The 27,986-nt window shown below is 37.6% G+C and overlaps 1 protein-coding gene across 2 annotated transcripts; it reads left to right on the top strand.

Moving 5' to 3' along the window:
* Nucleotides 1–9: 9 nt before the first annotated feature.
* Nucleotides 10–27,323, top strand: baiap2l2a (BAR/IMD domain containing adaptor protein 2 like 2a). Of its 2 annotated transcripts, XM_038267755.1 has the most exons (15): nucleotides 10–237; nucleotides 523–598; nucleotides 2,105–2,191; nucleotides 11,966–12,027; nucleotides 12,116–12,187; nucleotides 15,686–15,766; nucleotides 15,873–16,004; nucleotides 18,281–18,439; nucleotides 20,368–20,437; nucleotides 21,180–21,372; nucleotides 21,487–21,552; nucleotides 23,212–23,389; nucleotides 24,892–24,979; nucleotides 25,409–25,449; nucleotides 25,849–25,926. In XM_038267755.1, the coding sequence occupies exons 1-13, from the start codon at nucleotides 184–186 to the stop codon at nucleotides 24,973–24,975; spliced, it is 1,314 nt and encodes a 437-aa protein (XP_038123683.1). In that variant the 5' UTR covers nucleotides 10–183; the 3' UTR covers nucleotides 24,976–24,979; nucleotides 25,409–25,449; nucleotides 25,849–25,926. The 2 variants fall into 2 exon arrangements, with proteins under 2 accessions (XP_038123683.1, XP_038123672.1); XM_038267744.1 differs by lacking the exon at nucleotides 24,892–24,979 and having other exon boundaries at nucleotides 25,849–27,323.
* Nucleotides 27,324–27,986: the final 663 nt, after the last annotated feature.

Here is a 27,986-nt window from a genome sequence, read left to right as displayed (position 1 = left end):
GTGCCGGTGTTGGTTTCCATCACACTCAGCTGCTTTCTTGACGCAGCTCCACATCAAGTCCGATCCAACCCTTCCCGCCTTTCTCCCACTGGTTGAGTCTCCCTCTTTCTGGATGATTGAGGGCCTGGTAGCTGGTGCTCCTCGAGGTTTTCTACTGACTGCTGCAACATTCTAGATGTAAACATGTCAGGAATTAATAGTGACCAGCTGCACCGCTCCACTTTGGGGATTTACATGGTGAGTGAAATCTCTTTAGCTCAACTAGTGGCTTGAAGTTAAGGAATAGTTTGTGGAAAAAGGCAAAGTTAAACGTTGATTGTAATTTCTATGAAGTACACATGACTCTGTCCTGAAAACAACTTATTTTAACTGTAAGAGAAAATGTGTGAATACCCTTATCTTGTGAATAAAAGATGTTCTTTATTGATTCCTCTTTAGGTGATATCTGACGTTGTGTTTTTCTGTCTTTCAAAATACACATGAGCTTTCACTCAATACATTAATTTTTTATTTTTTTAACAGAGTTTGACTGACGAGCTCAACCCAAGTCTACAGAAGCTGGTTTCACTGGGAAACAGCTACGCCCATGCTTTCAAAGGTAAGGTTGAAATGGAGGAACCAAGGATAAAGAACGGTTGATATAGGAGGGAGGAATAGATTATTTATGAGAGAAGAAAAATGAGACAGAAAGGAAGAAAGCTGAATCATAGGATGGATGGAACAAGTAAAGAGGAAAGTGAAAAAGGAGGAAAGCCATAGGAGAGCAAAATGGGAAGTAAGAAGAAGGATAGAAACAAAGACAGAAACACAGACATTCACAAATGAAGGATTGATAACTAAAATGTTTTTTTGTTTTGTTTTGCTCACTCAGAGGTAAATCATTTTGATAGAGCAGTATGTAAAAGAAAAATCGGATACAGAGATATAAAGCTTTTATTGGTTTTAATGTTACATAAACAGCTTTTCAGTAGTGGTTCCAGCAGCTCAACAGACATTAAATATAGATTAAGAACCTATGGGCCACCTGCAGCAGGCCTGTAATTTCCCCTTTGTATTTTGGGCTGAGCTGTGTCCTTATGCTGAGGAGCTTTTCCCTCAGCATTCATTCATATAGAGCTTGTTTATTCAGTTTATAGACCTATTCCTTGTAAATTACAAAAATGGTACGGGATATTATTATTATTATATATGTTAATTAGTTTTAGCTGCAGCCTGTTGCAGACAGAAATGGCGGCTTGTAAGGAAAAGGAAGTCCTAATACTGTAACTGTAAAAATACAATTCTAGCTATGAAAAAGTGAAAATATGACTGAACTTCTTACAATTAGTAACATTAAAACTATAATATTGTTGTATTTTTAAAGGGGATTTGAAATTACAAATCATCATAAGTTTGTGGAAGGTCATTGCTTAAGTTTGTTATATCCAACCTTTGCAACATTTTATTGACCACTCAAACTGTTTTTACCTGAGCTGTGGATCTCAGCAGGTCTCTCACAGTTGCCTTGCAGTTACTTCTTACATAAGTACCTGAACTGCTTCCCTGACTAATCCTTTCCAGGGATGCCACTTAAGATGGGTGGGAATGCATTGGCAGATTTTATGTTGTTCTATTTTGATTTTGTAATGAATGACTCAACACTTATCTGTAAGAAGTTTAAAGCTTGAATTTTTTTTTTATAACCCAGCCTTGCTTTAAACTTCTCCACCCCTCCTCTTTCCGCTGTGTTCCTTGATTACTAATATGCTCTATTACCTTCAAGCTTTCCTTTATAGAACAGCTAAGTTACACCAAGATAATGTCACACAAAAGTTCACATTTTACTAATTAGATTTATGTACTTTACATAAAGGTTGATATGAATGCTATGATCTCTTATTTAATGTATTTTCTCACCCCACCTATAATTATGTCCATTATTGCCGATCTGCCTCATAAAGTTGAAATAAAATACTTACACATCACAGTTTGTTGCACGACTAATTGTGAAAAAGTTCAAGGGGTATTACTTTTTTTTTTAGAAGGAACTGTTTTAAATTCCTTTGGCTTTTTTCTGTATGGAAGCTGGAACTCTGAATGTATGACTACCTTTTGTGTGTTTCAGCTCTTGCTGTCAGCAGCGAAGCCTACTTCAATGCACTTTCAAAGATCGGCGAGAAAGCTTTCTACTCCATGTCGTCCCGCTCCCTCGGTATGTCAAAGCATGAGGTCGGGGCTCAGAGAGGTTCAGACAGGCTCAGCTGTCTAGGATGTGTTCAGTTTGTCTGCATGGTCATTTATTAAACTCTGGCTCATCCGTGTCATGGAGATCAAAGTTTACCCTTATGAGGCGTTTTATTGCCCCCCTGCCAACATGACAGTGACTCTGTAATTTGTATTGGTGAGGACATTTCTTTAGCATTTGTGACTGCATATTCTCAGAAGTTATAGCACATAATTTAACAGTCAGAGATTGGGTCACTCTGTTCACTCAGATTTCCTTCACGCAGCTGTTCAAAGCTCTGCTGGGTTGTAATGTGAGTTAGCTTTCATGTGGATTGCATTAAATCTGATGGAAAAATTGAACATGAATTATAGATGATGACAGTCAGTTTTCTGCAAGCTTTACCTAAAGTCATTATGATGGAGCAATGCGGGTTAAATAGCTGGCATAGAGGGATATCTACCAGTCCTTCACCCAAAATATTGAATCCCAAATTCAGCTTTTTGTTAGCGACTGTAAGAATGAATAAAGGAAACTAATCTTCCATCATCAGTCTGCAGAGGTGTCAAAAGTATTAATATATAATATTGAAGTAGAAGTATAAATCTTACTGTTTTGAAAACACTTTTGTAGAAGTTAGAGTATCTACTTAAGCTTTTTACTCAAGTAAAGAGTAAAAGTAGCATTTTCAAAATGCTACTATAAACCTTATACTGGTTGCTACACTACTCTATGAAAGGGAATTTTTCCAAAATTCTGGATGTTAATTTTCTTAGTTTTATAACAAATTGTGTCAAATTTAACTTTGCATCATCTTGAAAAACGATTTATTTTGGTATGTAGCAAACAAGTTGCTGCAGCACCAATACCAACCATGTGTCATGATTGGTTCTGAATCAAACCCACATGCAGAACACTACCAGGAGACAGATGAAAAGTTTAACAGAGTTTATTAAATGTTTGAACAGAAAAAAGACTGCGTTCAGGAAACAGGTCCGGGTTGGATTCTCAGGCGTCTGCAGAGATGACAGTTTGGTTAACCAGGTGGATAGGAAGCGTTGTTGAGTTTTCAGATTATTGCAGACTATACCTTGGAGAGTTTCAGGCTTTCTTCTCAGAGGGGGGGAACCGGTTGGGTCCAGAGACTGTTGGTCTGACAGAGTGCTCAGCAGGTGCAGCGTCTAACTTCTGACTGTTGGATCAGACCTTGGATTGAGGGGTTAGCTCTCCTTCCGAGAGCAGCAGGTGGATTCCAAAGTGAGATCTTCAGGTTTGGCTCTCTAGGGCAGGCAGGCAGATTCAGGTTAAGCTCTCCCAGAGCTTCACACGAGAGACAGGTTTTCCTAGGAGCGACAAGACAAAGGCTGGTTAGAATTCAGTTTTCTCTAGGGGACAAAATTCAAAGACAAGGAGGCTCAGGTTCGCTAATCAAACTTAGCTAACACTGCGGCGTCGAAGAAAGGTCTGGCATCTGCTTAAGTAGAGGGGTCCTCTAATGGGCTGACGAGCTCCAGGTGTGCTGGTGAGCTCCAGCCCAGAGAACCCACGGCGCACTCTGCTGGGGAAAGGTGGAACAACTCCAGATCCCAACACCATGAGTTGATTAATTGTCTGGTTGAAACAAATCATTTTGATATTAAATGCCAACCTGCCATAACTAAAATGAAACAAGCTTAAATGAAGCAAAAGTCAATTTTTAAAATGTAAGGAGTTGTAAGAATACTGATAATTGTAAAAAATTGAAGGAGATAAAGTAAAAGTATAGATAGCTAAAATTTCTACTCAAGTAGGTTAACAAAGTATCTGTAGTTTATTACTTAAAGGTATAGTGGAGGATTTTCACACATTTTTTAAAAGACATGCACTTAAAGGTACACTATGCAAACGGTGTTGATTTTCCAGCGAGGCTCCCCCCAGAGGGCGAAAGTAAAAGTGCACTGTCGTAAATATGCACAGATGTGTTCTCCTGGTTTCTCCGTCAAGCCAGGCGCGGTTGTTTTGAGCTTAGCAGACAGGCGAACGCAACGAATGACTAAGCATCTGACGTGCGTGACGCGCCGCAAACGCGCTGCTGCTCGAGATGGAAAAATTGAATTTTTGCTGCTCGACGCGCCGCGTCAACCAATCAGAGAAGCTGATCTGGGAGCTGGCAGGGAGAGAGACACAGCGCTGATGGTCAGAGCGCTATGATCACTCCTCTTAAACAGTTTATTGACGCCTAAGTTAACTTAAAATGCAGAAATCTGCCGGCAGAATATGTTGGCTTTTATTATCCTGCTGCCTGCAGTTTGGATTATTTAGATGAAAAACACCTACCAGCTGCCACGGTGAACCGCGAGGAGGCGACCCGGCCAGAGGCTGCTGATGAAGGGATTCCTACTGTCGGCACACCGCTGGTATGTGGGGGTCTGAGCGGCTCCGACAGAAAAAATATTGTAAGGCAGGATGATAATCTGAATGAACTGACTGCACTGATTACGTTTTCAGGTGTATTTTCTCACTTAAAAACTTATTCAAACTACGTTATTCCCACTGATCACAGCAAATATAGCTGCAAGGCAGAGAAAGGATAGTGAAGCTCCGCCCAACGCGCGTCAGACACACTTTTGCACCGCGCAGCCAGAGCAGCAAAGCTGCTTCAGCTGCGCGTCAGAACTAACTGGTACAAGCAGTAAAAATGAAGCAGCAGACGCGATTTTGCTGCGTCCGGTGTGAAAGCAGCACTGCACAAAGATCCCCACTGTGCTAGCAACGAGAATGCTTTTAACTGGGGGCGTGTAGCAGTTCTCGCCGTAAAGCAAGACCGACTCTCGCGCGACTTCTGAGCCTGTGGGTGCGGGTCGGTGCTCCTGCATTTGCAAGTGCGGTATTTCCCCCACAGACCACCAGGGCGGCCGAGAATACCTTTGTTCAACCTGAAATGACTCATTTAATCATCCAAAACGTTATGGAACACATTAATTAACTGAAAAATGTTGCATTGTGTGCCTTTAAAACAAATGCACAAGCACAACCCTGTTCCCGCTCCTGAGAGGCAACGATTATTAAACGTGTACGAGAGCATGGACAAGCCCATCTCTCCTCTTGCACGCTCTTTTTAAAGTTGCTGTTTGCATCGCTCATACAAGCTTACTTTCCAAAAGAAGATTTGCGATTTTTCCACTATGTTAGACTCACCACCGGTAAATGAAAATGGGGAGGAGCATTGTTGGATTCAGGAAGAATAACTTTGCAAATAAATAGAAATTGAGCCTGCACACGAAAGAGGTTTTAGCAGCTACAGTACTGCAGGAGCGGAAGGAGAAGCCCAACCCAACTTCAAGCTTTCCTCCTTCAATGAACCCCCTCCTGCAGCCGTCTTTTATTAACAGAGCATAGCACATGATTACAAAACAGTATTTGTTCTGACACAACAATTGATCAGTTCATAAAGACAAGATGCTCCATCAGAATGACAAGGCAAGATGGTCTCCTGACTGCATCACAAGACACAATGCAGCAGGCAGGATGGTCTCCTGAGTGCAAAAATGTTTCATAAGCACACAATTTTATAATCATCATTGATTAAACCTGACATTTCCCTCCTCTTGTGCATAGAAACATTAGCATATAGCACTTCTAAAGAGATTTTTATTACACACATCATAAATGCATTGCAGATAGGGAATTCAGTAATCAAAGATCAATATGCAAAAAACAAAAATATGAAAAGGATTAAAATGTAAAACTTAAGCAAAAATTTAAGATTTATTAAGAATGTAAAAACTTCAAAAATCTGTCCCTTGAGTAGGCAAAACCTCTCCAATAGAGGAAAATTCCTACCCGACCCTTCCCGAGGAAGCGATCATTATCCCTGTAACAGATTACACAGTTGCCACCATATCATCAGTATCGGCATCAGCATCTTGGCGGAGTTGAACATAAGTTACAGCTGAATACTGGATTAGAGTGGATCCTATCATTCTATGAATCATTGACTAGAGATATGGTATTAAGCAACAAATACAAAGGAAAAATATGAAAAACAATCCTACAAATGGTAAAGCTATCTTCATCAGCACCTGCCACCATGATCCCATGGTGAACCAACTTGTCCATGGTGCTGGACTTGCACCAGAAGTGTGATGGTCAAGATACCTCTTTAAATCTTCAACTCATCCAGAGTAGTCTGTATGAGTACAAACATAACAGTCCGTTTTATTCAAACCTTCAGCAACGTGCTTGGAATGTTGCCATCTCATATTGGCACCACAAGAAGGACTTGCTGTGGATCCATCAAAAACAATTCTGGTTTTTCCTTTGTTTCTGGCACTCAGTTTGAGTCCCTAGGAACACCAGTTCAACGGTCATCACCAGGCAGCAAAACCACTTTGGTTTTTCAGATCTTTGCCAGTCCGTCCAAGGAAACACCCACTAACCGGACTCTAAAAGACTGGGTTAGGTTGGTCCCTTCACCAGCGTTGAGACGAGTGGTCCTAAAAAAACCAAACCCCTTTGAAGCTGGACTTCACCACAGATCTATACCTTAGTCGTGGGGTCCCTGTGAAGGTAACTGGACTTGTTGCTGACGAAAATCTTTAATCAGCTTACAATGACTTTGGTGGATTCAAGTCTCTCTTTCCTGGATCTCTTCACAGTGGTTGGAGTTGTTAGTTGCACAATGTAGAGTCCTTCACACCTCGGAGCTGCCCAATTTTCCCTTTTGATGATTTTAATCAGCACTCGGTCTCCAGCTTCAGGCCTTCCTGTGGGAAAAACAAAAGGAGCATTGGGCAGATTACATGTTCTTTGAACAGTTCTGTATCTGAAAACTTCAGAATTCGCTTAGTAAATGGGTCAATGTTCTTTTCCTTTCTCTTCTGCCCATGGTTGCCCTTCCCATAAGGGTAGAACAAAAGGTTTCCCATACACTAGTTTAAAAAGGGGTCAGACCATCAGATATGGGAGTAATCCTCATGAGTAGTTTTACTAAATACAAACACTCTGGCCATGGCTTTCCTGTTTCTGCCATGAATTTTCTCAATCTGTTTTTAACCTCTCCATTAGCTCGTTCCACCAATTCTGCACTCTGTGGATGGTAGGAACAGTGATGTTTTAAGGTTATGTTTAAATGTTTAGACATTAGTGATACCACTTCATTCACAAAATGTGTTCCATTATCACTTTGTAGGATTTTTTGGATACCATGCTCAGGTATGCTATGTTTACACAACGCTTTTGCTACGGTCAGTACATTTGCATGTTTTGTGGAAACAATTTCTACCCATTTAGAAAAATTGTCCACTAAGACTAGGCAGTACTTGTACTGTCCACTTAGGGTCAGCTCAATGTAGTCCATGCTAATTATTTCAACTGGAGCTGTACCTCTTGGCACCTGTCCTCACTTAGTTATCTCATTTCCTTGTGAACTGTATTTACAACATGCAAAAATTTTAAAAGTAGTAGTAGTTACACACCTGTGTGTGTGTTAGTATACTATATTCATCATAACTCCCCCCTGTTTGAGACATGATAATTTCATGGATCAAAAATAGCTGCTGGTTTTGATCAGAATCAGAATCAGAAATACTTGAATAAATCCAGAGGGAATATACTTTTACTTCTACTTCTACAAGTATTTTAAATTACTTGTATCAATCTGACACAAACTTTTTCATCCCCTTTATGATCTCTACACTCTTTTTGAATCCATCCTTTTTAATTCTGTTACCTCCCTGGCTCACTTTAATTCTATTATGTTATCATTTAGTTCTTATTATTTTATTTTTGGAATAGAGGCGTCCCTCAAACCCATTTTTTTTTTACCAAACTATATATTCAAGTGTTTATTTTTTGTTGGATTCTGAGTTTCTACAAACTTCTAATCGTAGATTCTAAATTATCTCTAATTTTATTTTGACCTTTACCCATTTTAAAGAATTTAGTCCAGTACAAACACCTAGGGTATTCTACACACTGGATTTTTATTCAGCAAGACAGCACCCAAACACTGTTGTGGTAATTTCTGCTTCTACCTTTTCAGGTGAGAAATTCTTGCCTCTGCATCCACAAGAGTTGTACTGTATTAACCCCTGCTGTTTTAGTATGAAACAACAAAACCTGAAAGGTTTGATTGTTTCCTCACACACTCTCACACAGTCACACACACCAGATATCCAGATCCCAGATCTGTCAACAAAACTTGGTTTCGTCAAATATCTCTGCTGCAGCTGCACCTTACTTAACTGTGTTATTATCTCAAAAGAACACAGAGGGTCCCAGACCCAATACGCACAGAATACCGATCCCAGATCTATCACAACAAAACCCTGTTTGTCAAATATTCTTGCGACTACAACCAGTTATAGCTTTCATATGGTCCCAGACCAACTTTTGATCAAAAGCTTTAGGCCTACCCTTTCGCTGCGCAGATTCAGTCCTCTGGGAGTCGTCACCAGGATGCCCAGGGCAGGGCTGGACCAACCTATGGGCCCCGTCCAGCGAAGGGAGGACGGCTGTCGACAGATTCTTGGCCTTGGTCCCACACGGTCCTGGACAATTGGATCTTGACTCCCGGGTTTTCGGCACCAAAAATGTTGGATTCAGGAAGAATAACTTTGCAAATAAATAGAAATTGAGCCTGCACACGAAAGAGGTTTTAGCAGCTACAGTACTGCAGGAGCGGAAGGAGAAGCCCAACCCAACTTCAAGCTTTCCTCCTTCAATGAACCCCCTCCTGCAGCCGTCTTTTATTAACAGAGCATAGCACATGATTACAAAACAGTATTTGTTCTGACACAACAATTGATCAGTTCATAAAGACAAGATGCTCCATCAGAATGACAAGGCAAGATGGTCTCCTGACTGCATCACAAGACACAATGCAGCAGGCAGGATGGTCTCCTGAGTGCAAAAATGTTTCATAAGCACACAATTTTATAATCATCATTGATTAAACCTGACAAGCATGTAGGACGGCCTTACGTAAACATATCACCAGAATGATTGGCAATTAGGAGGACCACTTACTTTGATGATCCACCTGGAAAAACAGCAGGCTCCATTACACCTTTAACAGGCTGTCACTATGAGTTATTTTAAAATGCAAACGTCTTGTCAGAAGTCTCAGTTGCTTCTGTCTGTTGTTAGAGCTTTTTAACTTCTTAACATCCACCTCATTTTGGGTAATCCTTGCATATTTTGCATACCCAAATGAAAAAGCAAATAACTTAGGAACTGTAAGCCCAAATTACATGTGCAATACATTATTTGAAAGCTAAAACCCTCTAGTTTCTTAATATATAAATAAAATTGGGTGAGTAGAACACAGACCAACCTGCATCAGTTCAAACATGACACAAATTTTACCAGTGGAATTTTATGCATTCTGAATTATTACCCCCACTTAAGGTGACCCCGTGAGTTTTAAGGGGTTAAGGCAACAGTTTACCACATAAATAAAGCAGATAGACTCCTCATCATCTGCTTTTATTGACAACCATAAATATGTTTGCAAAAGCCTTGAAAATGATGGCTGTTGTAGACACTGAAATTTCCATGCTGCGGGTCTCACCATTTATGAATCTTCTCTCACGGAAATATGAACCTGAGTCCTCCTGAAACATAAACATTTACAACTACATTGGATCACTCTTCGCTGCTGTAAATTGCTCACCTTTTTTAAAGGTTTTCCACAAGTTTAGCAGTGTTTGTGGGAATTTCTGCTAATTTTGTTGTAGTAATTGTGAGGTCAGGTACTGATGTTGGATGAAAGAGCCTAACTGACACTCACCCCTTTAATTCATTCTAAAAAGTGTCTCTATCCTGTGGTCAGCATTTGGCATAGAAAGATCAAGGTTCTACTCATTAATATCTACTTACTCATTGATATCGTCATGGCTCTTTTTTTTTTTAACAGTCCAAAATTCATAATAAGACAAAAACCTGGTAAGCTTCAGCATTGACGGCTTCTTTCATTAGAAACAAGGGACAGAACCAAAACCTCCTTTACAAAAAAGCGTAAAGGTATAGTGGAGGATGTTCTTCTTTCGGGTGGATCATCAAAATAAGTGGTCCTCCAAATTGTCAATCATTCTGGCCATCCTATGGGCTCGTCCCATTGTTACCTACCGATAGTGAGTCTGACATAGTGAAAAAATTGCAAATCTTAAAGTAAGCTTGTATGAGTGATCCACACAGAAACCTTTAAACAGAGCGTGCACGAGGACAAATGAGCTCGTGCACGGTTTTATTAGATGTTTCCTTTCGGGGGTGGGTACAGGGTTGTCTCTGTGCGTTTATTTTTTTTAAGTGGAGGGGGCTTGTCTTTTCAAAAATTTGCAACAAAATTCTCCACTATACCTTTAGGTACTTTAACTGCTTCCCTGACTAATCCTTTCCAGGGATGTCACTTAAAATGGGTGGGAAAGTATTGCCAGATTTTATGTTGTTCACTTGTGATTTTTGAATGACTGACTCAACACTTATCTGTATGACAGTTAAAGCTTGAACAGTTTTTTTTTATAACCTACCCCCCCTACTTTCTATCTGCTGTGTTCCTTTGTCATTAAGATGCTCTATTATTCCTTCATAGAGCAGCTAAATTACACCAAGATAATGTCACACAAAAGTTCAAATTTTACTACTTAGATTAGTGTACTTCACAAAGGGGGTATATGTGAATGCCTATAAACTCTTTATATGTCTTTTATCACATTCCCAAGTGTTTGCGGGAATTTCCTTGTAGTAATTGTGAGGTCAGACACTGATGTTGGATGAAAGAACCTAACTCACAGTCACCAGTTTCATTCACCCTAAAATGTGTTTCTATCCTGAGGTCAGAACTTACAGTGCAGAACAGTCGGGTTTCTATAAACCAAACGTACTTATTGATATCTTTATGGCCCTTTCTTTTTGAACTGTTAAAGTTCAACAGTTGAACAGTCATGATAAGACAAAAAAAGTGGCAAGCTTCATTATTGACGGCTTCTTTCCCTGGCACAAAGGGACGGAGCCAAAACCTCGTCTACATCAAACTTCTGATCTATACGTTGTGGTTTTAAGTAAAAGGTTAAACATAGATTGACTCGTAAAAGAAGAGCTTCCCCTTCAGGTTTTTCTCTTTCTTTCTTATAAGACGCTGAAGCAGTTTAATCAAACGAAAACTCAACCTCTTTATCAGTTTCCTGACTGATGACGTGGAGGAAACAGTCTTACAATCCTCTCCTCGCCAAAATTTACACCCACTGGCATCCATCTTAGATGAAGAAACTCTTGCAAATTGAAAATACCTCCTCACTAATCTGCAAGTTGCCCCAATTAATTAATCATTAGTAAGACTAATTCTTCTTGTTGTTCCCTGATTTCATTCCTTTTTGTTTTTGGTGACTCTCAGAATTCCAACAAAGTTTTATTTGATTTAAAGTTAGTAGCAATGCAGAGATCTAAGTGGGTCTAATTTTACAGTAATGATCAATAAAAGCCAAAAATAGGTAGATATAAAATAGAAACTTAATGTTTTATAAAAGCAAACAGCCACCTGCTAACAGAGCACTTGTTCCTTAAACGAGCCACACAACTGAGCCCAAAGACCACAGATAAAAAGACAATCTACCGATTTATTAGTCTAATCTGTTGTGGGCAGTGGCCTGTTTTACTGCCTCCCCAGCTTTATATGGAACAGTGTCTTTGTTTGTCTAAGCCACTGACTTCATACTCATTTTAACATTATAGGTAAATGATCAATAAATTAATCTGATTACAAATGGTGTTCTTATCTTCAAGGAGATGTCCTGATTCAGATCTCTGAGAACCAACGAAGGCTCACCTTGGAGCTGGAGGGAGTGGTAAATGACGTCAACGTGGATGAGATTACCAGACAAGTTTCTGTTAACACCAATGCAAACACAATTTAATTTATTTATTTTTTTTCAGTTCCGCAAGTTCAGTTTGGAAGTCCTGCAGGTGATGGACAACAACATCCATTTGGACAGGGACTACATCTCAGTGAGTGAAAGCAGAGAAAAGACAAATCATGCCATAATAATAATAAGGAAATGTTACAAAGAGAAAATGTTTTATGAGAGAACAATAAAATAAAAGTCATAGAAAATGATAACATCTATAAGGGATTCTTTGGTCATTTATATAGCACCGCCAGAAGACATTTGTACTGTACTGTATTACTGTGTGAACAGGGCAAAGGAAAGTCTTTGACATGACTTTTTAATCGTAGCAGAAGCTTACACCTTATCCTATTTTCAGGAATGATTATTTAAAAACAGAGGTGTCAAGTAACGAAGTACAAATACTTTGTTACTGTACTTAAGTAAACTTTTTAGGTAGCCTATCTATACTTTACTCCAATACTTATTTTTCTTCCTACTTCTGATTTCTCATTACATTTTCACACAAGTATCTGTACTTTCTATTCCTTATATTTTTAAAACAAACGTTAGTCGTTACTCTTGGCTTCGGTTTAATGCAGAGGTCACGGATAAGGGACCTCTTTCCCGGTGTTATGCCGAAAAGTACATGACTGCCGAGATATGCATTCCTAGTCACAGGAGTGTGCCTCGCTTTGTACAACTGCGACGAGGAAAACGGATTAAAACATGACCAATGGTGCTACTTGTTGTTATATTAATCATATAAACACCTTTAAATATTCCTCTCGGGGGGAAAAAAATTGTGGTTATTTGGCAGGTTCATTTTCAAAAGTATGTGTATTATGAACAACATTAAATCCAAAGATTTTGTCCGAGGTACGAACTGATTTATTTGTTGTAGTCTCTTGTTATTCGCACACAACAATAAACAGTGATAGCCGAAACTGCGAAGCTTTGTTTTAAGCGAAAAATCAAACTACACAGCACAGCGTTCACTGACCAGTGTGATGAATTCACAAGTGTCAGATAGCTATGGTGCATTCAGGAGCATGGGACATTTCATTCTTACAAGGAAAAAGACATAAACGGAACAGAACTTAACTTATACAATAATGTATTAACTCAGAAACATTGTAGGCTTTCTTACAATACTGAATGCTCTATAATTGTATTTCTTTTATTTTTTGATTATGCCCATCTGCTAGCTGTTTATTCTAAAAAATCTATAATATTACAGGAGCAAATTATCTAAATTTTTCAAAAGCCTGAGGCTTCAGATCATACAATTGCACTGTTATTGTTTTACAGGCAGAATTTGCATTTGCTGACCCTTGTCCATTAACTACTGATGGATATACAGGAATACAGTCATAGTGTCAACTCCTCTGAGATAGCACGGGATGCCATTTTTGGCAAATTTCTATTTTTTCATTTTTTTTATTCAATGTAAACCATGATGGCATAAATACCTCATTGTTTTCAGTGTTAAATTCTGTTTAAAGTAACAGATCATTAAAAATGTCTCCGGACCTTTACTGGTTGATGATTTTCGGAGACCAACAAGACCTCCCTCACCTGGCCCTATCTCAAAATTTTTTTAGAAATAGTCGAAAAATTTAGCTTTTAATTCATAGAGTGGCATATGGCTGTTTTTTTAAAGGTTATTTTATACTTTTATACTTTTAGTAGGTTTTGAAGCACATGCTTTTTTACTTTTACTTGAGTAACGATACTTCAACGTTTACCAGAGTGTTTTTAAACTGCAGCACCTATACTTCTAATTAAGCAACAAATGTGTGTACTTTTGACACCACTATTTTAAAATAACTTTGAGAAAGTTTGAAAGAAATAACTGCTTCAGTTTTAGGATTTATTTTAGATGTTCTTAAATACACATACTGAAAAAGTCCCAAGCGAGTTGAAGGGAAACCACACACCTTGAAGAGTGCAAGTATCTTGCATACTTGTTAGCAGGTTTTTAACCATTTTTTGTGAACATTATACTTACTTTTGATTTTGTCGTTTACAACATGCTTAGAACCATTATAGAACCTCCAAAAAATCTTTTTTTTTTCTGCCATTGACAAGGATGATCCTTACATTTTCCAAAGAGTTAGGGCTGGGGCTATTTCAAGGCTTAACATGGTTTATTCTGTTCAGAGTTTTTGTCCTGTTGGAAAAAAAAAACAGTCGTGTTTAAATTTAAGCAACTACCCGTTGACATGAGATAAAGTTGTAACATATAAAGAAAATGCAGTAGTATCATTAGTCCATCTTTTCTTGTTTAGTGTTCTAGTAATAAAAAAAAAAAGAAGAGACCCGATACTATGATGCTGCCGCATCCATGATTTAAAACATTCTCCCGCATTGTTTTTACTTATCAAATTTTTTTCAAGGGGGCAGAAATTTATGATTCAATCAGATACAAAAAGCTGTCCAAGCCCCAGACCATAAAACCACCAGCACACTATGTGTGTAGCTCTAAAATCTAAAAAGTAGTTTTTTTTTCTAAAATTATGTTTTATTTTCATAGAAAATTATTTTAAAAAGTTTCATTTTTTTATGAGTTAAAAAAAATTGACCAAAAATCTTTAACAGTCTATTGTGCTTTTGGGATTTTTTTTTGGTCAGGTGTGGAAATTTCTCCCATGGATTCCCTTTTTTTGTCCATTTAGCAATCTTTTAAGCAGTTGTTATTTTCTCACTCAAATTGTGTCTCATCTGTTATTGAATTTCTTTATATCAGACCATGATCTGTCACTTTAAGACATACTTTAGCCTGTTTTGTGCCTAAATTGTATGTAGATTCTACAGATCTGTCATTAATCGAGTCTTGCTGTATCCAAGGATATTAAGCAAAACGTTTTTTAATCTTATTTCATTTAGGATTTTACAAGAGGGGAATATATATATTTCCACACTTGGCTTGGCTTGGATAGTTTTTTTTTAATATTTATGTTCATTTATTTTAAACAAAATTTTATGATCTGATGTGGACACCAGATATGTGGGGGAGCAAATACTTCAGCTTTGTCTTGACTTTTTATCAGATGTTTCTCCTGGAGTTTGTCTTGTCTTGACTTTGTCTGAATATTGAAATGCACGTCCTCTTTTCCGACGGTTACAGGATAATGACTCCAGACAAACATTTAGACTATCTACCTAACTCCATAAGGCCGGCATACTTTAAGATTCTCGACCTCAAATGTTCTGGAAATACAAGGACCTGACCATGGAAGAAGAAAGGATGAAATATTTACCAATTAATATTTCAAGTTCTGTCAAAACGACATTCTGCTAAAAATATACCAAATATTTTGAGGATGGTTACAAAAGTCTTTAATTTCCTTCCAACTCATTACAGGATTGTTGAATAAAAGTTAGAGTGGAGTTGTGCATTTAAGCTTTTTGATTGGCTTGAATCTGAAGTGGGTGAGAATATCAGTAATAATTCAATGCAGGGAACTCTATTCTCTTTTTTATTTTAAGTTTAATCTTGTATTGAAAAAAAAAGGTTTAAATATTACATTAAGAGTCAAAGATTTATACCAGATTACTCATTTTTATCTTGCCTTGGTTTTGATTTTAAACTAACTCATCTTGGTCTGTCCCACAGGACAGCAGAGTGAAGTATGAGAAGGAGGTCCACAACCAGACAGCAGGTCTGCACAGGCAGCGGAGTAGAGGAAAGGGCCAGGTCTGCTTGTCTTTTTCTTCTTCATCACAGAGGGAATGTCTTAAACTGTCTCTTCATCATAGTTCATTTGCTGTATATCTGCTCTGTCTGTTCTGTGTATCTTCAGGACTCTGGCGAGTATGCAATGTTTCTGAGGGAGAGCCATCGTGAGGCGTTGGAGGAAGAGGAGCGGCGGTACCGCTTTGTTGCAGAGAAACACTGTGATTTCATACAGTCCATTGGCCGACTTATGAATAAGGTACACAAATGACTTCATTTAGCCTGCATTTTATCATCTACAGTGGTATATCTGCAATATGACTCAGGTTATGACAACAAATGTCAGACAACTCCTTAAAATAGAATGTAGATTATCGGGGAAAGGTGATGTGAGGCTTTAATGGTCTTTGTGTGAATTTCCCCTTTTTGATAAGTAAGAATCAGTTTCACTGTGTCTTAACTTGGAACGATTCCATATTAAACAAGTTGTGTGTTTGAACTCTGGACCTGCCTTTTTTATGACCCCTCTGTGTGAAAGTAATTCAAGGTTTTACATTGACAGGAAATTTATAAACTGCAATGCAAAACAAGTAGACCTTCTTAATCCACAATCTACAGATAATGCAATAGAATATTTATGTTGATCTTTTTATAAATTATTGTCTCTTAATTCTACCTGGGCTTTCATAAAGTGTATTGAAACATATGAAGAATAAAGCCTGATTACCTGAAATGAAGTGAGGCTGTTTGTTTAACGCTCTGAACACAACTTCAGAATACACAAACAGTAGGTAAAATTACAGCTGAGCGTGACACCTTAGAAATAACACAAAGCTTCTAGATGAAACTTCTGAACACAGTAAATCAGATGCTGCCCTCATGTGACCAGACTGGCTCTGTGCAAAGAAACCCTTGCAGAAGAATTAAGGTTTTCCTGTGAAAATATTTTAGCACATAAAAAAAAACTTCAAGGCTGGAAAATCAGCTTTGATCAGTTTTCATTCTGATCCTTTGCTTCATGTGAAGTTGCTTCGCCTCATCGTTGACGTTACCAGCGCCCAAACGATGGCAGCCTATGACTCATTACTGTTATCTTGGCTGCTACTAAACGGCTGCATTACGAGAGAGTCCTCCTTGGCAACATCAATACTGAAAACCAGTAAACACACTCCATACAGTAACTATCTATATTAGTGGTTGCTACACAACAAAAAAACAACAATTGCATATTTTACTATCCCACAAGTTTTTAGATAATTGCTCATCAGCTTATTTCTATAAGCTTCTTTTCTCAATTCCCCATCACTGGAAAAAAAAAAAAATCTCAATAAGTCATTAAAATAAGAGCATTTTTTCTTGAATTGAAGAGGCAAGTGAGAGACTTTGCCAATGGAACAAGATAATGTACATTTAAAATAAGAAAAACCAATTGCATTGTCTTATTTCAAGTGCATATTGTTAAACTATCTTATTTTAAGAGTAAAAATACTCATTTCATTGGCAAATAATCTTATTTACCTGGTCAAATTAAGGCTTAATTTAAGAAAGTTTGACTTATTTCTAGATTGCTTCTGAAGTGAGGAAGCTGTGTTACAGTGCTTATTCTAGCTTATTTTAGAAACTGGAATACAGATATAAAAATATGGGTATTAATATTGGATATCGGTCAGATATTGAGCAAAAACATAACATTGGATTATATTAACCGGCATCTAGAATCTCTGTTGGATTTAGATTTTCTGTATCTCATCAGTTAATACTTCATGGGTCAGTTGCTCTCATATATTTTGTTGTTGAGTTTTGTTCTTTGTTTTAATAGCGTCACTTGATCATGCCTTTTCTAACATTCTACAGTAAAAAATAAGTAATAAAACTATGTATGATTCATGCTGATATCATATCAGGTCAATATTGTATCAGCCATTCCTTAAAGCTGAAATATCAGTATTGTATGGGAAATGAAAATGTTTTATTGGGACATCGCAAGTTAAGAATAATTAGAAATCATTTCAGACTACTTTTGTCTCATTTGTACTTTTATTCTTAAAATAGAAGTTTTATACGTTTCTGGTATACTTTTGTGTAACAATAACTTGACATTGGGCCAATTTCTTTTAGTATGACAAGAATTCACATTTATCTTGCTGCCATACATAATGAGGGTTACCATAGCTGCCGCTTTTTGTTATCCCCATGTCCATATTTCAGATTGAGGCAAAGAAATCTTTTACGGGCTTCAGTTCCAAACGTGCTGAGTTTGCTAAACTCTAATAGGGCCTTAACTGACTTAGATGAGCTTCTAAGCAACAAACAGGCGGATATGATGTAAAACTATCTCTTAATAGGGGGAGAAACTCACCATGCTCTAGAAATCTTGTTAGAGTACTTTACATTATGAGCAGATTATAAGTAAGGAGGTCTCTGATTCCACTGCTGAATTAAAGGGTCGTTAAATGTGTCCTGCAGTGCATGTCCTTTAACAGTGTAAAGACCTGATGGACTCTTTTACTCCTACTTTTCTTTACTATGAGGCAGACAGGAGGAACTCTGCTGCAGAGAGCTGATATCTGGTCAGAGGAGATCGGGGCCACCAGACGACCTGAGGCAAGACGACCTGAGGCCAGGCGACCTGAGGCCAGACGACCGGAGGCCAGACAACCGGAGCCCAGACAACATGCTGCTGTGGAAAACACTGTATGTTCAACAATGTCAACCACTGACTGAGCAACCAATTGTCTAGTCTGTAAATTATTCATGTACAGCTGGAGCCCACCATGGAAAATCTGTGTAACTCTACAGCAATGATGCTGAAATATAGGGAAGTCATGTCTTTGGGGAGTAAATGGAGTCATTTTGTTGAATGTAAATCAAGTTATATTTTGTTTCTTTTTAAATTTCTAAAACATTTGTTAGATAAAATAAAACCAGCAAAGCTGCAATTACTTTTTATCTTTAGAAGTTCCAAACAATAACACCTAATAACAAAGTCATACAGAAGGAAAAAATATTTCCAGCAAGGATTATTCAGATACAATGGTGCCCTCCAGTGGAGGGTTTGTGGTTTAATTAGAGCAACCAAGAATTACAGATTACCTTTAGTAGACCATTCATCCTGTAAAATAAATAAATAAAAATGAAATAATAATCATTAGTAATCATGATTGGATTACTTTAGCATTAAACCCTGTTGCTCAAATTAAAGGTGATGAGGCAGGAGCACACGTCAATTTCAGTAATAATCACAGGATTTAGAGGGATTAGGGTTTTTCTGTTTGGCAGATGTTATAAATTGTTAAATACTGTCGAGCTAATGGTATGTTCAGTGTGTTCACAGTTAGACTTTCTGTTGACTTGCTATACTGTCTTTATGCAAGCATGGTTGGGAAATGTAGCAGCCGAGTACTAAACAAAGCAAAGCAAAATATTTATAGATTAACGCCGTCATTTTGAGTTATCAATGTCAGAGGAATGCTCTAGGAATCCCAACCATTCTGTAATTAATGTCTTAGGAAGGTATAGCTTCTAAATTCAACAACAGTAGACTTATTCAGAGACAGAAGTCAAATATACCTCCCTAAAGTATTTATAACACTTTAACTTCTTGGCATTTTCACACAGGAACCACAAATATGAAAATAAATATATGTTGTTGTTTTTTTTTGTCTAAGCAGACTGGATTGCCTCTTAAATCCTTTTGCTCTGATTCTATTTCTTTTTTCTCAGAATTTAACCAATAGGGTTACATTTCACTCAGTCAAAACTCATGTGTGTGCTATGGCTGATCAGGTTCAATAGTGAAAAAAGTTAATTACACTAAGATAGATTAAGCTATATAATATCACATTGGTCTATAGATCTAACCATTGGTGCACGAATCTGAGTAAGGAAAGGAATCAGTGAGAAAAGCAGCTGCAATATTGCTCAGGTAGGTAAGTTAGTTGGCAGGATAACTGTTAATCATGACTATAGAAATCTGACCTTCAAGGAAAAGTGGTAAGATGACAACTAAAGTTGAAACAAGAGCACAGTCCTAAAGTGGAAGAATGTTTTCTGACCAGATGATGCCAAAAAAGGGTCTACCTTCCAATTACCCAACGGACTAACACTAACATTAACCCTAAAAACATCCTTTATGGTGAAAAATGCTGATGGCTGCATCACAATGATGAGGTTCCCCTTCCAGGAGGACAAAGAGTAGCCAAATCTGGACTAAACATTTAGAAGTATATATTTAATAACATTGGTTCAAAGAAATACATCATTCAACCTGAATAGGCTTGAATGATCTTGATCAGGATAATTAACATAAAGTAAACTTGCTGTAATGCTTACAGCTGTCTTTGCAACAAAAGGTAATTCTATAACTTGTTGACTCAGGGGATGGGGAAATATTACAATCATTTTCTTTCCACTGCACAATTAGTGTAACAATAAAATCCCTAATAGATTTATAATTATAGTTGTAATGTGACAAAATATGGCAATTGTACTTTTGCAAGCGCTTGTTTTCTCACAATAAAGAAACTGCTGAAATGTAGGAATGGCTCTCAGGAGCTATGAGGCTATTAAATTGACAAATGCATCAAATACTGCCAGACTTATGCATAAATACATGTTTACAGGGAGGAATGAGGTCGGAAGACATCAGACAGATCCGAGAGGAGATGACTCTGGGCAGGGTACCCTCAAGGGGTGAGTGCTGTCTAGTTAAAATATATAAGTTATTACATTTTCAAACAATGCCAAAGATTTTCAGTAGTAAAGTCCAAAAAAAAGTTTAGTGTTGAATAATTCCTTTGCGTGTCTCTCATTCATTTTTTCCTGTAGATTACATTCAGGCAGCACTCCTGATTAATTCCAGTTTATCTGATTGCTCCTAATTATTTCATTTTTTTCTTTTCCCCTTTATATTCATCCTCATACTTTTCAAATATAACATTATTTGTATTCTTCTAAGGAATCTCTAATTATTCAGCTTGCTTATCTAAAGTAAAAAATAGACCCAATATTGAGAAATCAACGTCTGACTATAAGCAATCCCTACCATATGAGATACCCCTCCTCATTATAGTCAACTTTCTGCCCTTCTGAAACTCTGCAAACAGCAGGCCTGCTGTCTGAAGCTGCCAAGCTGGTGCTCACTGGAGAGAAGAAAAATGGCACCTTGTTGAGCACAATCAATTTATCTGCATCTCCCGCAGCTGAAACAAAGGAAATTAGCATGGAGATTTAGGAGTCTGCTCAGAATCATAATGCATGTAATTAGGAATAATAATGCATTAGAACTTTAACATGCAAATTTTAGCAAACATTTAAAATAATTAAAATAAAACCCCACTATTCATACCCTCTAATGAATAATTTCACCTGTTTATCAGCTAGATTCGTGCTTCAGCTAACTGATCTCTGTGTGTTTAACCTGTTGTTCCCCCAGCACCGTCCCCAGTGGGGAGCGTTTATCGCTCTCGAGGAGGCGGAGAAGGTGTGTCCATGAGAGCCAAGGTGGCCCACCAGCCGGCTGGCAACAATCCTACCCTGCTGCCGTTCTCCAGGGGACAGATCATCACGGTTATGGTCCAGCAGCCCAGGAACGGCTGGATATACGGAAATACTGAAAACGGTTCAAAGTATGGTACCGTCCCTGTGTGTTTGGGTTTGAAAGAATGCATATATCTCAGTGAGATATCCATTAATAATTACCATATGAAGCCATCTGTGTTATCTGCCCTCTTCATTTTCAGTCAGGGATGGTTTCCAGCCTCCTATGTAGAAGAACTTGATGATCCTCCAATGTCCCCCAACTTGCGGTAAATTCACCTATTGATTTCTATGTCAACCTTAGATGCTTCATAATCAAACGTAATAAAATATGCATCAATTTACTCTTGATTTTCCGGATATTAATATTTTTCTGATTTTTTTAAAAGAATATATCCATCTTACTATAATTAAAATAGTGATCGAGGAGAAGTAAAACATTAAACATGAACAATTGCTTTGGTTTGGTGTACATTTTAGGGATTACAATGTTTGGTCTTATTAACAACAGACACACTGAAAAAAAAACATCCTCATTCTTCGGGATAATAAGAATTGTTTGGAAATTCATTTTCATGCAAGGGGACACGTTTAAAGAGTTTGGTGAGGAAGAACCTGAGGGTCTAACAAAACCTTTTTTTCCACTATCAGTGCCTAACCTTAAAAATGCTCCTCTGGACAAGTGCTCAAATTCTTTTTAAATTTCGAGGAAACACTCAGAAATTTTGGAGTAACTTTGGGTGAACTTAAGTTACATAAACCAATTTGGATGAACAGCAAAAAAGATATTTATGCTATTTCAACTCCTAAATCTTACTAAATTTGTAGTTCAGCAATCCTAGTACAAGTTTTCTGACACTCTAAATGCATAATTTATCTAAAGCCATAATCTACCAAGAGGTTTAACAGGTAAACATTTCAGAGCATAAAGGGGAAACATTCACAGGAGCTGAAGGAATTTATGCTATGAATTTGTGATGCTACAAAATGCATCACAAATTACTGATATTCTCCATTTCTCCAATCTACTGATGGTGGTTTAGAAGTTAGTTCCTCCATAGAAAACATCCAAGCCTCCATTTCAAACCCCCATTAAAACTTGTGGGAAAAGTGTTGTTCTACTTTGCAAAGAAGGACGAGCAAAACTAAGTCTGTAGATGTGGCATGCGGGTAGAAATAAGCCCCAAAAGCCTTGAATCGCAGCAAAATCCCTAAAAATGTACAGCCTATCAATAAAAACGTTATAAATAATTACAACTGGATGAAGTAGCGAATTGAAACAGTAAACAAGCTTTCTGAGGTTTGGCTGAATAAAAAAAAAAAAAGAAACAGCTCATGTTCAATTGCTCCAAGGCTGTTCCTGTTATTTATGGTGTCTAATAGCTTTAAAACAGGGACATTATCAATTCAAGCCTGGAATAATAAAATGGACTACATAAGATATATGGGTGACCCATAGCTGTTAGGAAATCCACCCAAAACTATTAGATTAATCCTTTTACTGCAGACATGGACACAGCAAAATATCTACAGTTAGAAATGAGCCGAGCAACAACGGGAACATCTTTATTACTGTACTTTGTCTCTGATTGTTTTTTTTTTCAGCTCTTTACTATTATGTTATTTTTATAGACTCTTCTATGGTCTACATTTGTGTGACCATTTTTTCTATAATCTTTTTGCCGCTGTACCACCAGCATTTCCCCATTGTGGGACAATAAAGGGAATTTTTATTCTGTTCTATTCTATCTACGTATTTGGTAAATACTCATAAGATCTTAAGCCTTCTGACACAGTTAGTAAAGTTTATTATGTTCAAGATAAAGAAACAAAATATGAGCAAAAGGCTTCCTGGGCATGATATGAGGAAGATTTGGGATCTTAAATGAGCAGAAGTGCTAAAAATGAATTTCTTTATCCTCTTCTAGTAACTCCAATCTCCACACTAACATGAGCAACCTGGTCAGACCAAGAGCCAGCAGTACCAACAATGGTATGTTTGATCAGCCAAAACCAAGCAACAAGAACTTCAGCACTAACAGCAGCATCGGCAGCACAGGTGGAGCCCAACCCCCTCCACCTCCACCTCCAATGCAGACGTCATCTGTGAGTAAACAAAAGCAGAGCTGTCGATCTGGGACCAAAAACAATGAATTAAGTCAGAGAATGATAAAGAAAGCGCTCTGAAGATGAATAGTTAATTGTTTTACTGAGCTGAATCTTATGATCTTATCTGAACTGTCTGTTGTTTTCAGCCGATTGTACTTTTTACAATCAAACACACACAGAAACAATAAAGCAGAACGAGAATGGATTTGGATTATTAGATTTCACTCCTTCACGCTGATTTTCATCTTGCTGGTTTGGCAATACTCATTAAGGTTTGGGTGATCTATAGAATTCACACGCTAGATGTGACGTATGACTTTAGGGACTGAAGTATGGAACTGAAGTATTCTCTGTAGGAAGATTAAAGGAATGTTGTTAAATCAACATTCTGATGATTTTACAGCTCAGTTATTTTCAAAGAGTTGCAGATCTTTAAAAGATTTTAATAATATATCTTAAACAAAGAAAAACATCTCGCTTCCAATGAGCTGGAGGATTTTCACTCAGCAACTTTAAAATAGATGTTTAAAAAAGTTCTGAAATGACCTCCTCTTAAATTAAAGTAACCTTATCTTAATCCAACCTACTAGGAGAAGAAATATGCTTTAACAAACTCATGGGAGAAGAACTTATTGCAGATTTCAATGCTTTCCTCAACAGACCTCAATCTTCAGTTTTCTGACAGAGCAGCAGATTTTGACTAACAGTTTCCCTCTATCTCGAACTATTTATGACACCGGGATCTCTGAAAATGTTTCAGGGAGTTTGGAAAAAGAAATAAGCCCACAGCACAACAGATCCTCCAACCTAATTTGCAGTAGCCATGACATACTTTTCACATGGTTTTGTTAACACATCTGGACTGTTTTTTGTTTGTTTTATATGAGGAGGAGCTCAATCTTAACTAATTTAGGGTGGCTGTGACTCAGTGGCTAGATTAGTCATTTTGTAGGCTGAAAGCTCGTTTAACTCCAGCCATCTTTTCCACCAAATGCCACCGTGCTCTTGTGTAAGATGCAAAGTCACACTTAAGCGCTGTTCCTTTTGTTGCTTAGGTGCACACGCAAGCTGTCCCTCTGCCTCTCTAGTAAGAAAGTGAAAAGGCACAAGAGAGAAAGAGCAAAGTAAAGTATGCACTGAGGACTTATAAGCAAATATAAGTATTTTACACTGCTGTTAGATTAATGACTTGCTGTATATTCAGCACTCTTTAACAGACAGTAGAAGACACTTGATTAAGGAAAATACCTCACTATGCAAAATAACTTTCTTACACTCATCATATCATTCATCTCAGTTTATTTTTATATCCTTTGTGCAATTCTTTACCTTAATTTTATTTTTTTTTTTTACAAAGACAAATAAAATATAAAATTAAGGCTTTTAAAATTTTGGAAATATTCACAAAATCCCTCCGTCTTCCAAAGAGGCAGCAAACATATAGCCACCGTGATGCGGTTCCTTACATGTATTGTACGTGTATCGTCCCATCTGTCCAGCAGGGGCACTGTGGCAGGGTGCTGTTCTCAATGACACCTCAGCCTTCTTTCTGGTGGATGCAGGGAGGGAGCTCCAGCTGCTGAGGATGTGAGCCCAGGGGTGATTTAAAGATGTGTGCTGTGGTTTGGTTTGTTTCTGCAGCTTTTCAACCACGGAAACGGACTGTCTAAACATCCCTTTTCCCTGTGTCTTCTGCATGTTTCGAAGCTCTGTTAAATTTAAATGAATAATAGAAGTAGATTTATCGCAAAACTAACCACTCACCTCCATATATGCATTTGCGAAAGATAAAAAAACATTGAAAATGATAAGAGTGAAACCAGCATTAAACCATGCTGAGTGTTCCCTATTTCCTATCTCTATTATAAAAATGTGCAGTGGGTGTGTTTGTGGATAATGCACTGTTGTAGGAGGACAGATTAACAGCATATGTGGAAAGAAGCAGTTTGTGTTGATGATGTTGATGATACAAGCCGGCCCTAACTAACCTCCTTCTTCTCCAACTTCTTCCTGCAGAAATCAGAGTCACACCGACCGCAGAGCGAACTTTTCCCAAGGTAAGAATAATAGATGCATCTTTGCTGCTGTTAAAATGAAGGCCATCAATGATGCTGTCCTCTAGAGGAAGTGAGATTTTTTTTTTAAACGTATCATGAACCCATTAAATCCTGGAACAGTAGATGGAGTCAAGGATCTAAATGACACAGAATGACTTTTCTTCCATTAGAGTTGCACACTGAAACCATTTCAGTTAAAAACGTTTAGAAACTGTGGCCATCAGCGGGACGTCACACAAACAGGTCACTAAATGATGTTTGAAATGTAGCGCTCCCTGGTTGTGGCCCCGTATGCCCAGATCCCAAACATTATTTTAGCTCCACCCATTGTTTCACACCTGATTTGTCTTTTTCTTCTCTCTCTATCTCCTTCTCTCCCTCCTTCCTTGTATTTTGCAGGGGGACCAATCCATTTGCTACAGTTAAGTTGAAGCCCACTAAGACCAATGACAGATCTGCTCCAATAATACATCGGAGATGACTTCTTTTCCAGGAAAGAGATGCTTCCATTTAGTTTAACAGGTGGATGTGCAGAAGGGTCTCTTTTGTCAAACCAAAGCACTCATCCGTGTGCCATATTGCCTTCTGAGAAAATACTGTCATATACACCTAGATACAGGAAAAAAAACTAATATAAGATAAATATTTTTGCTGAGATGTCAACCAAAATACACATCAGCAAGAACGAATCACTGATTATATGATGCTACCCGTATTCAAACCTGTGCCGATTTACCCAGATCAATTTCTGAAAGACCTTTATATAAAAATCATCTTGTGAGTACAGCACTTGCCAATTTAGAGAGGCTAGAAAGTATTCAAATCTCTTGAACTTTTCTTTTCATATTTTGTATTGTTAAAGCCACACTCTTTACCTGGTTGTATTTGGATCTTATGTGGTAGAGAAAACTTCACCTGTTTATTTTCTTGGGAGGAGAGGTTATGTAACAGATTAAATAGATAGGTATGGACTGTGAGTCATTCTAGCAATATGCTTTTAATATGCAACACTTTTCTCTGTTGTTAAGTTTTGGTTCCGAATGATGTCTTCCTGTCATTTTGTTGAGATGCCATATTTTTCTTGGTTGATGGGTTGGATACATGAGGTGTTCAAAGCTTAGGATATATTTTTACATTTACGTTTTACCAATATTTTAATTGTTTTGACTCCAACTCATTTGGAAGGCAGAACCAAAGTCCTATAAAATATTACCAGAGAGCTTACGTTTGACCTTTGATATGAGACATGGCCTGTGTTGACAAAGGGAACCATCACATAATTTATACCAGGAAAATGCTAAAAAAAGATGGAATATATCCATGGATGGGATATACTTTTTCAGCCATTAAAGATACCTGAGCTTTTTTCTTCAATCATTCCAGTGTTTTCATATGCATTCAAATGTATTTAGTTGTATGTTATGTATATTATTTTGTAGCTTCTGGAAAGAAAGCTTCATCCTGCCACATATCTGGGCCTTATCTTTTTCTCCATCTCCATTAATACCCACATGTTCAATATGTGAGATTACTTCTGTTGTTAAATATTACATGTGAAGAAAATGTACTTTGGAAAATGGCTTCTAGAAAATAGAAGAACCTGAGGCAAATGGTGTAAAACTTGGGTGTCATGAATAATTTCATGTATTAAAAGATAATGTCATGCCATCCGTCTGGGATAATAATAATTGATTTTAACTTCTGCACCTTACGTATAAATTGAATGTATCCCTCACTGCTGATAAATATATAATCAAACCTGTCACATATATTTCTTTACACTTATCAAATAAATTAACAGTAATATATGATGTACCATGGAGGTTTTCATCACTGTAAAATAAATATGCTCTCCTTTCTGATTATGAATCCAACCTGTTTCATTGTTTTTGTTCCAGTCTCCATATTCAGCCAGATTTATGAATTGTTAAAGCAGTTGCTGAATATATTGATAACCTATAAGTTTCGGATCTGTTTGCTCAGGCAGTAAGATGTCCTACTAAAAAAGATCAAGATTCCTGCACTGCTTATTTGGGCTCTCCCCTGGGTATACTTAACCTAAATTGAACCTTGGTGCGAATCCAATTGTGCTAATGGCTTGAACACAGCATGGAACTTCTGGGTAAAGACTCAGTGGCTGCTTGGCATGATCTGGCCTCTTTATCTTGTTCTCACTGGAGAGCGTACATTCATGAATTGGACTCATTAACAAATAATTTCATCTACAAGAAGTTTTCCTTGGAACATTTATTTGCAAAGGGGTGGTATTTAAGCAACCTTTTTTCTAATCAAAGCTTTGATTATTGCATTCTAGTCAATAAATACTAGCAATATGGCGCTTAGAGATCATCAAGGCTCCTTTAAGCACGCCTGTGAGCTTGCTTTAGTTCGTCTCCATAAGTAACAGCAATTAAAGGTGAAAAACCTTCTAAAAGGTTAAAACAGATTGAGTAAATATGCTAAATATTGACAAACAAATAATTTAAATGTTTTAAAGGTATTGTGGAGGATTTTCACTTCAACCAGCTATTTCTTTT

Source organism: Cyprinodon tularosa, unplaced genomic scaffold (genome assembly GCF_016077235.1).
Source record: "Cyprinodon tularosa strain WSP-4 unplaced genomic scaffold, ASM1607723v1 ctg118, whole genome shotgun sequence".
Lineage (NCBI taxonomy): Eukaryota > Metazoa > Chordata > Actinopteri > Cyprinodontiformes > Cyprinodontidae > Cyprinodon > Cyprinodon tularosa.
This window is presented reverse-complemented; position numbering and strand designations above follow the sequence as displayed.